Below are 12,711 nucleotides of genomic sequence, written 5' to 3' on the forward strand. Positions count from 1 at the left end.
TCGCTGTCACTGTTGTTATCTTCTGTTGTTGTTTGGAAGCTTTTACTGCACTTACAGTAACACCGGTGACGTTTTGTTTCACTCCATTAATATATTTTCACATCGCACGTTTCTTGTCAGCCCAATGTGTGTGTAAGGAGCAGTCGAAGGAGGTGGACTCAGTGAAACTGTGAGACCAGGAAAGGATAAACTAGAGTACATTGAATATAAATGACAGCAGTCTGAAGAAATAGTTCTCACAATGAACTGATAGGAGACTAGATATGAATATTTTAATTATTTTTATCCTGCTGTAATGTATTATCTTTGGTACATTTCTTACATTTTATTTTATAAAGTTAGGAAATCAGTGTGTACTTGCATATAAAAAAAGGATAATTTCCAGCGTCAGTCAAAGTGATGATTACTCAGTGGAACATCTCTGACTTGATCAGTGTCTAAAACCTTGTTAGACATCTCAGGACATCTTTTAATGGTTCCCTGAATTATTAATATTAATATTATTGTTACTGTAATCCTGTTCTTTGTAACTAGCTTCCTGCTAAACTGAGATCAATTATATCTGTGTCTACACTGAAAAACATACTTAAAACTTTTTTATTCTTGTAGGTTTGCACTTGACAGCTGTGTCTGTGTGTGTGTATATGCGCACATGTGTGTTAACTAGTATTTTATTTTGTTGTTTTTATTCCCTCAAGACATTGTCGACTTACATAGTTTTTAGCTTTTATGGTAAATATATTGAGTTTATGTGTAATGAAATTTGCTATATTAAAAAAAGCAGAAATCATTTTTATTTTAACAATGGTATCGCTGCCTTAAGTCAAAGTATTTGCATCGGACTGAAACTGGAACAAGCTGAATCCATCCCTATACGTTTAGCAAAACTTGCTCAAGAACTGCTGGAGGAACACAAAAGGCTCTGAAGGGCTTGACAAAATCTGCAGCTCCCACGATCCAGAACTGAAAACCCTACAATCTGTTCGCAAGTCTCAATCTCAAAAACTGTAGGAGCCCTCCAGAGATCCTATATCTAGGCCTCGGTGATGATGGCAGTTGTAATGGTGGTGGAGAGGGAAGATAATTTTTAGGTAGGTGATTTTAATAGTTGTAGCTGATCCAAGTATATCATGAATAATGGTTTAAAACTGGTATCAAATTCAATGATCCAGTATAACTCAAGCTTAGGAAAATAACTAAAAGAACCATTAAGTCAACCTTAATCTTTTAAAAGCTCAGTATCATAAAATCTTTTCTTTTATGGTAATTTATTCACATATTAGAAATGCACGTACTTTACTGTACTTACTTGTTAATTGTTCTCTTTATCCATTTTAGCATATGGTAATGTCGTGTACAAGCCCAAATATCTTGTATTATTGGTGTACTGTAAACTCTTAGTACATGTCATTACATATGCAGCCAAATACTCTGACACCTCAAGTATTTGAGGAATAAACCGATCAAAAAACTAAAAGATCATGACCCGGATCAATTAGACAACCTCCAAAGTAAAATGAAGTGTGTTAAATTACCTGGAATTCAAATAATCTCCTGCGGATTGTAAAACTGAATACCCACTACTTGAAGTCCAAGGTCAAAGTGCACGGTGACAGGTCCCTGGCGTTATCGCTATTGCCAGATCAACCACTGTCATTTTATTAATGAATAAACGTTTAGATTTATTTGACAGTGTTAAGATATAAAAATACCAAACAAAACCGCGCCATAGGTAATATATCACGAGGAAATTCGGCTCCTGCAAGAGAATGAAAGTAAATTTACCCACAGGCATTATGAGAGGCACCTAACTGTGGGGCTATCATAAGGACCCAATAACAATATGAACCGGGGAAATTGATCAGAGTATGAAGTAAACATTGGACTTTACCCTGAAATTTAAAGACTTCTATCTCTCTCAGGTACTCACACACCCGCCGCAGGCTGTATTGAAATGGACGGAAATGGGCAGGGGAGGTTTTGAGGACGCTATACGTTTAAATCGTGTTAATTTGACGCATAAGTATGAGCTAAGCTAACAGTGGCTAACGATGCCAAACCTATGAGCATCTGAATTACAAACTGTGGCATAAACACTAATTTACCCTTAACGCATTCAATGTATCACCAAATTAGAACATTAAAATGTTACAACATTATATGTAATATGTGTTTTCCATGTGTGCTTATAGTGCGAAAGGAAGCTTCCAGTGTTGCAACTAAACCAGCTTCCTTCTAATGTTTTTATATTAACACTAAACTTTTAAGAAATGTTTTGTGGATATTGTGTTACTGTGCTTTATTCTTCTCTTAAAATCTGTATTTTTCAGAAAAAGTTGGATAGAAAGGTAGCAATTTTAAAACAGGAAGGGGAAAACATTTCTATAATACCAGGAAATGATAGCTGAAAAGTAAAGCCAGCGATATTGCATTTTTGGAAAGCTATAGGGAGTGAAAAAATACTTTCGATATATGCATTTATTGCCTTTGACTTATATGGAAAGGGGGAAATAGTTTTTTTTTTTAAATTATGATGAAAAAATGCATATTTAATCATAGTTAAAGTTTGTAGTTTAAAAAGGATAATAATGAAACAATTGTCTTTATTTATACTACTTCGTTGATTACAAGGCTCAATTTTACTTTGTAGATGTTTTCGATTTGTTACAAAATGTCCCAGATAAATCAGGGTCTGTTGCCACTGTAACTGTTCTTTAATGTTTTTCAAAAATTAGTTCCCTTGAAGAAAATGAGAGAAAGAGAAAGACAAATGAAGGACAGTTGGTAATCGGGAAGTGCAGAGAAATAATAAGGAGGAAGTAAGGTTAGCTATGAAAGGAATGAAGTGTTGAAAGTGGCTAGTCTAGATGACATACCTGTGGAGGTATGGCTATATCTGTGAGTGAGGGCAGTGGACTTGTTAACCAGATGGCTGAACACAGTCTTGGATGGTGAGAGACATCTGAGTATACTGGTACAGAACAAGGGTATTGTGCAGATCTGTAGCAACTACAGAGGCATAAAGCCAATGTCTCTGTAGCTTCATACCATGAAGCTATGGGAAAGTGTTGTTAAACCTAGGTTAAGAAGAAAGGTGGTAATCAGTGAGTAGCACTATGGCTTTATGGGGAGAAAGCGCAGATGTAGAAGATCAGAAGGAGATTCACTGTGTTTCACTGGATCTAAAGAAAAGTAGGGAGCAGGTTGAAGAGACTGGATGAGGTTTGGCTGACCTAAGGTTAATCGTTGAAAAACAAATTCGGACCTATGTTTTGTTAGAATTCTAACAGGGTAAAACAACTGGCAGCAGATCGATACCAAATACTAATATTTAATCTTTCTACTGTGTTAATTAGCTTTTTAATAAAATAATTCAAAGCATTTCTATACTGTTATCGTGTCTCTACAGACTGCTCACAGTGGGTAAAATGAACAATATGTCCCCTGAAGTCGCACTGCACCGGATCTCACCTGAGCTGCGTCCCCTGCTGTGCAGTGTGGTGAGGAATGGCCGTGTGGGGCTTGATTCCACAAACTGCCTCCGTGTCACAGATCTCAAAACTGGGTGAGGACTAATCACATGTTACACAAATGATGTCTGTAAGAAAAAAGGAGCTAAATGACAAATATTGTTACAGTACTGTACAAAGGTTTTGGACCAACCCACAAGGTTTTTGCAAAGATTTTTTCGCCACTATACTTTTTTTAATATGTTGCTCATAAAATGGGAAATGGTTGCAGTGATCTATTAAAGCATCTGCAAGCATACATGGAAATACAGTCTATAAGGGGGGAAACTGTCTGTGATGTTCTAATGAGTTTGAAAGTCAATATTTGGTATGACCAGCTCTATTCTGAAATCTCTTGGGCAAGCTTTCTCGTAATTTCTGTAAGCAGTTCCCAAGAATAGTTATCTGGGCTTCTTAAAAGACATTCAAGGCTCTTCTCTGGATGTTGGCTACCTTTTGTTTTCTGTCAAGATGATCCAGCACTGCTTCAACAATGTTGAGGTCTGAGCTCTTGGGTTGCCAATCCATGACTGAGCTTTCCATTTTCCAGGTGTGCTTATCCTGCCTTGGCAGTGTGTTAAATATCATTGCCAGGATCAAATTTGGATACATTACACCATAGGACCTGTTGTCAGTAATATTCAGTTCAGCTTTTGTGTAATTTGGCATACCTCAGCATTTTCTCACTGTTTGCCTTGCTTTTGAACTTATTCTTTACAACCACCCTTCCACTGAGACCAGATACTGTTCAACTTTGGAAGATCTTCAGAAAGCTTGGAGAACTAAGTGAACATTGATTATTTCATGGGAATGCACAGGGTCCATTTTAGGCCCGGTGAGCCAAAAAGAGTGCCTAAGATTCTTTGTTTTGTGTCACAAACAGCCCCAAATCCAAAGAGATTTGCTTTACTAAAAGAAAAGTATTAAATACTGTTTTGTGGAGTTTTCACTGCAGAATAATTGTCTGCTTAACTTATACTAATGAGTTTTTAATACTAGACTTAAGATAATATGTAATTTCAGAATTGTTCTGTATTCATTTTAATTTGAGATCTGCATGTGCACATATGCACTATATTGGCAAAAGTATATTGCTTGTCTGCCTTCATACGCATATGAACTTGTGTGGCATCCCTTTCCTAATCCATAGTTTTTAATATGATTTCGACCCACCCTTTAGAGCTTCAACTCTTCTGGGAAGGCTTTCCACATGGTTTAGGAGTGTGTTTATGGGAGTTTTTGACCATTCTTCCAGAAGTATATTTGTGAGGTCAGACACTGATGTTGAATGAGATCACCTGGCTCACAGTCTCTGCTCTAATTGATGCCAAAGGTGTTCTATCAGGTTTTGGTCAGGACTGGCAGGTTGATCAAGTTCTTCCCCAACAAACTCGCATGGTTGGATCTTAACAAGGTCCCAAGTAGAGTTTCAACACGCAACAAGAAGAAATGAGAGATTTTTGCTTTTAAGGCATGTGGTCCTAAACTTTTGATTGCCTGTAAAACGGCCTGTTTCATTTTAAGTGTTGTTTTCAATAAATTGCATGCTCAAAAAAATGTTTTGTCTTCCTTCCTTTTCTTCTTGTTGCATATTGAAGCTCTACTTGGAACTTTGTTAAGATCCAACCATGCAAAATATGATTTTTGCCATTTTTCAAGTGGTCTTAAACTTTTGATCAAGACTGTGTAAAAATGTGAATAATGTATGTGTTGTTTCTATAAAGATAAAGTGTCAAAAAAATATCAAACTCTTCCTAAACAGCAATATATTTGTTTTATCTCTATACTGATCCTAAAAAAATCCCTGATGTTAACTGATTACTTGATTTGAATGTCTGTGTTTTCATCTTCCCTCATGTTCAGATGTACATCTTTGACGCCTGGTCCCTGTTGTGATCGCTTTAAACTCCATATTCCCTATGCTGGAGAAACCCTTAAATGTAAGTAAATGATTCACAGTCATATTTGGCATTTTCAGATTAGTCACAAGAGTTCAGGCTCCGCTTCTGACAGTAAGCTGATAGGTTGTTCTTATTGTTGGGTTTTGATAAATTCATTTTAGGAAAGCAAACATTGCTTTGCCATATTAAGTCATAAAGCAGTAGCAGTGAGATAAAGAACTTGGAGTCAGCTAAGGTTCTTCAGAAGCTTGAAATCTTGCTTAATTTTTGGCCTGTGTGAAAGTGATGAACTAATAGCAAACAAAGTTTTTTTTTTAAAGTAAAAAAAGTTTACTTTAAAAAAAAAAAAGTAAAGATTATGAAGGTTTCATTACATTCCAAAAAACTGCATTTATGTCAGTACTGCTTTGTTTAGATTTTATGTTATAAAATTAATTAAAGATTGGAGGGGAAACATTTACTTTCATCCAATATGGGTCAGAGTAAGTTCAACGAGATCTGTCTTGACAATGACGCTTTAGTGTTTGCATGCAAGGTTATTATGGTCAAGTAAATTAAACAGAACTTGAAATAGCTGAAATTGTTGTGCTCATAAAAGGTTGACATAGTCATCAACAATATTCCAGTGTGCTGTGGAGCTGGATTCTTGCTCAATTGGTTCTAAGATGTGCCAAAAAACTACACCTATACCATTATATCACCACTACATGCCTGAACTGAATGCAGAATGGACGTTAAAACGTGTTTATGTAAAATTCTGACTTTACCATCTGAATGTTGCAGCAGAAAATAAGACTCATCGGACCAGGCAACATATTTCCAACCTTCTGTTGTACTATTTTGGTGCGCCTGTGTGAATTCTAGCCTCAGTTTGCTGTTCTTAGCAAAAGTGGCATCCGGTGTGGTAGGGCTGCACGATTTTGCATAAAATGAGAATCACGATTTTTTGGCTTAGAATTGAGATCACGATTCTCTCACGATTTTCTTTTCCAGTATAAATATTTATTGCACTTATTAACTGCACATCAACTTCGTAACAGTTGAAACTGAACATAAAAACAATAAATAAACATAAAACAACAAATGTCTCACGTTTTGTTGTTGCTACAAAATGTTGTACTGCTTGAAATTCCGTCTCCACCGTTGCTCGACACTGCATGTATAGAGCAGGTAGTGCAACAATAGTAGTTGCGGGACGGCACTGTGTAGCATTTGTCTAGGGTGTTGATCATTTTCCTAAATCCCTCGTTTTGCACAGTGTTGATGGGAGCCATATCTTTGGTCAGGTGATAAGTAAAAGCCTCCATAATTTTTTTGTGCCTGCGGAAGTTCGACGGGTATAGGGAAGCGCTGTATAAGGTTCCCGTTATTGGTGTTTGGGTGGTTGACCAGGACGGATTTTCTCCTGTCACTTTCTCGTCATCCCTGACGTGCTCTCCGTTGTTTTTTCCCTGCTAATTTTAGCATCAGATGGCACAGCTTCTGTATCACGTGGTATAACTGGTGGTGGTCAGAGGGCCCGGTGGCGCCTGTGTCCGGCAGCCTCGCCTCTGTCAGTGCGCCCCAGGGCAGCTGTGGCTACAATGTAGCTTGCTATCGCCAGTGTGTGAATGTGTGTGTGAATGGGTGAATGACTGAATGTAGTGTAAAGCGCTTTGGGGTCCTATGGACTAGAAAAGCGCTATACAAATGCAGGCCATTTACCATTTACCATAAGGCTCCGCCCTTGTCATTTGTTGAGCAGGAAGAGTGAGCGCTTGTTTTCATGCAGAGTACGTCCCGGATCAAAATGCAGTACAATCGTTGTCTTTTTTTTTTTTTTTAAATCGTTGGCATTTGGAAATGAGATCGCACATAAGTATGAATCGAGATCGCGATTTTTCTAACGATTAATCGTGCAGCCCTACGGTGTGGTCTTCTGCTGCTGTAGCCCATCTGGTTGAAGGTTGACAAGGTGCTCTTGTACTTATTTTGGTTGGAAGAACTGGTTATTTGAGCAGGAACCATGCCATCTTCAAACTCATTCTATGTTTGTAACTTTACCAGGTCTTCTACACCATTTCTGCATGCTTAAATGCATTGAGCTGCCGATATTTATGCTAACAAACAGGTGTACCTAATGAAGTGGCTGGTGTGTTTACTTTTTATTTTAGTCTTTGATCATAATGATTAGATTTGTCAACACAACCAGCCTGAGGAGGCATTAGTGCAGATGTTTGAGACCGGGAACTATGAGTCAGTTGCCTTCACAAATGGATGTTTGTACAGTGATTTTAAAAAAAGACAAAACACAAATTGAAAAAATATAAAAATGTAAAAGTATAGGTTGTGATTCACAGTTAAAGTTCCAATAATCCTCACAATCATCTGCTTCTGCTAAGTTACAGCACCGTAATAGTGCTCTATTTCATCAGTGACTAGCATGCAAAGTTTCCCCATTACACTTAACTGTTAATTAATAATTTGTCACTTTGTTGCTGTAACGTAAAGTTAAAGCTAAGCTAAGGCTACACCTCGGTGCCTTGCAGTCAAGCTATCTGGAGTAGTAGTAATGTCTAAGCTAACAGGAAAAACTAGCAGTCTGCTTTACAGAGGCTCTGTAACAGATGCTGCTGTCCTCCATAAAGTAAGAAGAAGAAATACAAACTATCAGCACAAATATGGAAAATAGACCAAGCTAATGGTAGCAGAGCAAGAAACAAAGAAAATTAGCAGGTGTAAACTAGCAGTTCTGCCTCTCATTAAACGTAGGAGGGTCATGAGATGCTCTGATGCTGTCACTTTAATTGCTGCTATTTGTTGATTTTAATTAAGGGCCAGGGCTCCTTATTTATTATGCATAGTGATCTGTCATGTGAAAGTGACAGATTCAGCATCTGTAGATAATGGCTTAAAAAGTCACATGAAAGCTTATAACATTGAAAAATAATTGAATAAGAACAGTGCGGTTTGTGAACACATAAAAATGCAGTGTGCAAAAGCACACATTCCAGGACAAATACAATAATAACGTGATCAATGATCCAGATTATTTACCACTAAGATATAGAAATCAATAGGAATGAAGCAGGATAGGAATGACAGCAAATTTTATTTATATTTCATTTTTTATTGTGGGTATTGGCCCTGAACAAGCTATAATATGTGATCCCTAAAGAAGACATCTATCGGTCATTATGACAGTTACAATGAGACAATACTAGACCTGTACTTTAACAGTGACACTCAAAACCATTACAGCAATGAACCCAGCACAAAAACAAATTAACAAAGTTGATTTTCCTGCATTTCTGTTGAGCTATTTTGGCCCTTACAAAACTAATCCAGTCACTGAATCTTACATACACCAGTCATTTAGACTTTTAGCACAATACTGACTGTATAATTACTACTCGAAAAAAAACATTTCATCAGTCGAGTGGTTGCAAGAGGGTGTCATTTGTGGAATAATTATAATTATCAGGTCTGTTCCTTGCAATCAACGTTAAAAACAAAAGGAAAAAAAATTAAATAAAAAGTGAGAGTTGTTTTGTGTACAAAATGGAGTTAGAATTAATAAACTGGATGTGAAATGGGTTGAAAGTTGCATTCATAATGTCTTAAATTCAGCAGATTAAAGTCTAATCTTGTTGATTGCATGATTTAGCCCATTTTTACTTCATTTCTTAAAACATTTAAGTGTTCTTTATACTCTAAACCACTGGCATGATTTCAATTTGCAGGCCACCATCTGTGCGCAGGTTAATATATTCAGTGTCTAGAGCAATTGGCCTGCACTTTGGAAAGAGAACATCTTCACTGGAACAGTTTTATTTAAAAGAAAAAGATGTAATTCAACCGTTGAAAGTTGAATTACGAGTTGAAAGCTGCACTTTTGTCTAACAGGCAGTGAAACATCATTTAAGGCCATAACAGTGAATATGTGATATCATATCAATATCATTTTCAAAGTAACCATATCTATGCACATAAGCTAAATAAAGGTACTGTAAAACTGCTATATGCTTAGACTGCAGGGAGACTTCCCATGATTCACTCAGCATTTTTTTCAAATTTAGACTGTAAGTACAAAGCAAGGTCAAAAAACCCAGGACATCTCTTCCTTATCTGGATTCACTTGTTGGAAGATCAGCAATCAGGGCAAGCAGTCACACAAGGGTGGTTATCACTTCGACAAGTCAGCCCAGGGTTTCCCAGTGTAACTGCGAGTTATGAGCAGTGTTTGCATGAAAAAGACAGAATTGGCAGCGTATGACCAATCAAAAACATGGAGAAGTCTCTTGGCAGCAGAGCAGCAAGTTTTACAAAGAAAGAGAGAAGCAGTGAATTTTACAAAAGGAAAAAAATGTTAGAAAAATCTGGAGAGGTTAAACACATAACACCAGCTATTCAAAGCAGCAGTGTGAGACTGTGTGTTAGGAAAGGCTGCACAGTTTGTAAGCTATATTCTAATATAAAACATCCTGTAGGAATGTGTGTGCAGTTTAAGTGCTAAAGTACTAAACACTGGAAGACCTGACTATAATTGCATTTTTTTGCATTGAGAATTGAATACTAATTAATGTAATGTGTAATTACATTAAATTAATGTGTTGCTTATATATTCTAATGGCGTGCAAGATGGGTTCAGCTGCAACTCTGGCACAGCAAATTTGCCTGTACAGTAAAGCCCCATTTAATTGACTGTTGTGGTGAATTGCTTCCATATGAATAAAGCTTTTACCAGTAAAATTATTCCTAAGCATCTGCACTTACTGATTACTTTAGGTACACCTCGCTTGTACTGGGACAGATTCAATAAGGAGCTGGACACATTCTTTGACAGTGACAATGGCTGCAAATGCATGGTGTGAATCTCCTGTGCCACCACATTCCAAAAATGGGATTAAGTTCTGGTGACTGTGGAGGCCGTTTAAGTACAGTAATGGCAAGGAGCCATCAGAAAGATGGGTACACTATGGCCACAAGGAGATGAACAATAATACTCAGATTGTGATATTTAAGTAGCGTTCACCTGGTACTAAGAGGCCCAAACGTGTGCCAAAATCTATCCCTCACACCATTACACAACCAGCACCATCCTGAACTGTTGATTTAAGGCAGGATGGAGCCATACTGTAATGTTTACACAAATTATTTGGACCCTGCTGTTCCAATGTTGCAGCAGAAATAAAGATTCATTAGACCAGGCAAGAGTTTCTTCTACTGTCCAATTTTGTTGAGCCAATATGAATTGTTGCCTCAGTTTCCTGTTTTTAGCTGACAGGAGTGTGGTCGTCTGCTGTTGTAGACCATCTGATTCAAGGTTCGATGCATTGAGAGGTGCTCTTCTGCATACCTTGGTTGTAATGAGTGGTTATTTGAGTTACTTACTGTCACCTCAAAGCAGTCTTCCCATTCTTCTTTGAACTGTGTCATCAAGAAGGTATTTTTGCACAGAATATTTCTGCTCACTGGATATTTTTTCTCTTTTCTGAACCATCCAATATAAATCCTAGTGATGGTTGTGTGGAAAAAGCTCAGTAACATTTTGTGAAATATTCAGACGAGCCTCTGTCGCATTTAAAGTCACCTAAATGGTTTTTCGTTGCCATTCTGATGCTTATTTGCAATTCAGAATGCAATCTCAACTATGCCTGCAAGTTGTTGCCTTGATTGGCTCATTAGACATTTAAGTTGGCGAGCAGTTGAACAGATGCAACATGAAAGCTAAGTGCGTATTTTGATGTAGTGATTTTGTACATCTTGGTCTCTTATCTTGAGTATAAGCTGCTCCAGAAGAGAACTGGTCTGTACCTAAGTTATCCTGGCCCAATAGGAAGTGAACCCCCTTCATAATCCAGTAAACCCAGAGTTACCTGAAGTTACATTGGGAGATTCCAAATCCTACTCATTAGTTTCTCTTCTCTCTCAAAGTTTGCTGTTTTTCTCTTTATGCTCCTTAATTTTCCCTTCTTTTCCCTCCCATTCCTCTGATGAGAGGAAAAGGAGTCTGATGGCTGCTTCTCCCTGAGTCCGGTTCTGCCAGAGGTCTCTAACTGTTAGAAGGGAGTTTGTCCTCCTCACTATCAAGTCACTGGGGTTCTCTCTTTTAGTGATATTTAGCCCCTGTTGTGAACTGACATTATATAAAACCAAAAATCAAATTGAAATTAAAATGATGTGGAAGACTTTTAGTCAGTTTGGTTGGGCTTGCAAGTAAAATTGCCTCGTAAACATTGTGTGTCACTTTAATACACAGTGCCATAGGTGGGTTTTATAATTGCGGCTACTGAGCAGGCACTAAGACCAAAGGCAACCACAGGAATTTCTTAACTACAAAAACAAGATGGCAATTTTTCTCATGATGGTAATGAAATAACACCAATAAAACATGCTGCTATTTGTGCCACTGAGCGTTTACTGGAAGAGCCGCTCACTTCTCAATCAAATCGCCACATCACAAGCTTTCTCTCCAGAGCCCGAGGGAGAAAATCAGTCAGTGTGATAGTGATGGTAAATTCAAAACTTATTGGTGCTTGCTTGCATTGACTGTGACTGGAGCCTCCAAAGTTTTACGGGAGCCTAACAAATTAAATGCGTTGAAGTAACAGATCTTGTAAAAAAACATAGTTATCAGGATAACTTGAATATTTTTTGCATTCACATTGATCCAAATCTCTCAACAGGTTTTACAGCTGATATTCTCACCCACTTCAAAGATACAGACATAACACAAGCCAGATATGTCAGCTTGATTGGTGAAGCTGTGGCTGACGACTTATCAACTTATGAACAGATGCCTACACATTTTAGAGTTGTTTTCAAAGCATTATTAGGAGTCCCCTTATTGTGCAACTCCTAGTAATAAATAAAAGGGGTCCACATTTGTGGAAAGACTGATATTGTATTTATCAATTTGTCAAGATTTCATGTACAAAAAGTTCCGCAGTGCGCATCTTAAGTTTGATCATAGTTACTATTTTGTTCTCCTGGCAAGGCCACATTTTCTCCAGACAGAGGAAGTAGGTTTTTCTTATTTTGCATAATCTGCAAAAAAAGAACTGTTCTGGCAGAAATGGTTATGAGCTATATAAAGATGTTGTGGCTAGACTCATGGATTGTTTTGCTTTAACTTATATTTTAGTGACGTTAAAGGATTGTCTCTCGAGAAACAGAAGTTAAAAAAAAAACATGACATATCCGCAACCCCAACAAGCCAGCAATAAAGGCACATAGTGGTACAAGATATAGACTTCTTCAAAGTTAAATAAAGTCATAGGAGGAACCTTGAACATGAATCCTTTGGCATGACAAGGTTT

At 37.5% G+C, this 12,711-nt stretch overlaps 2 protein-coding genes across 3 annotated transcripts in view; one reads left to right on the forward strand and one right to left on the reverse strand.

Moving 5' to 3' along the window:
- The window catches only part of rbks (ribokinase), a 59,739-nt gene extending 58,136 nt beyond the window's left edge, over nucleotides 1–1,603 (reverse strand). The window contains exon 1 of one of the 2 annotated variants that reach the window (XM_085391977.1): nucleotides 1,536–1,603. The gene's annotated coding sequence lies outside the window, so the exon portion shown is untranslated. Of the gene's footprint in view, nucleotides 1–1,309; nucleotides 1,421–1,535 lie in introns of those variants that run through there. The other variant, XM_085391978.1, reaches the window with a different exon arrangement.
- A 197-nt stretch (nucleotides 1,604–1,800) lies between these two features.
- The window catches only part of babam2 (BRISC and BRCA1 A complex member 2), a 118,604-nt gene continuing 107,693 nt past the window's right edge, over nucleotides 1,801–12,711 (forward strand). Inside the window, exons 1-3 of the mRNA XM_085390978.1 lie at nucleotides 1,801–1,922; nucleotides 3,410–3,565; nucleotides 5,373–5,449. Coding sequence (XP_085247104.1) covers nucleotides 3,429–3,565; nucleotides 5,373–5,449 — 214 coding nt within the window. The 5' untranslated portion in view covers nucleotides 1,801–1,922; nucleotides 3,410–3,428. The remainder of the gene's footprint in view (nucleotides 1,923–3,409; nucleotides 3,566–5,372; nucleotides 5,450–12,711) is intronic.

The sequence above is a fragment of the Rhamphochromis longiceps genome, linkage group LG19 (genome assembly GCF_057381845.1).
Source record: "Rhamphochromis longiceps isolate RC_006_pf linkage group LG19, R_longiceps_female_GT1.1, whole genome shotgun sequence".
NCBI classification, from domain to species: domain Eukaryota; kingdom Metazoa; phylum Chordata; class Actinopteri; order Cichliformes; family Cichlidae; genus Rhamphochromis; species Rhamphochromis longiceps.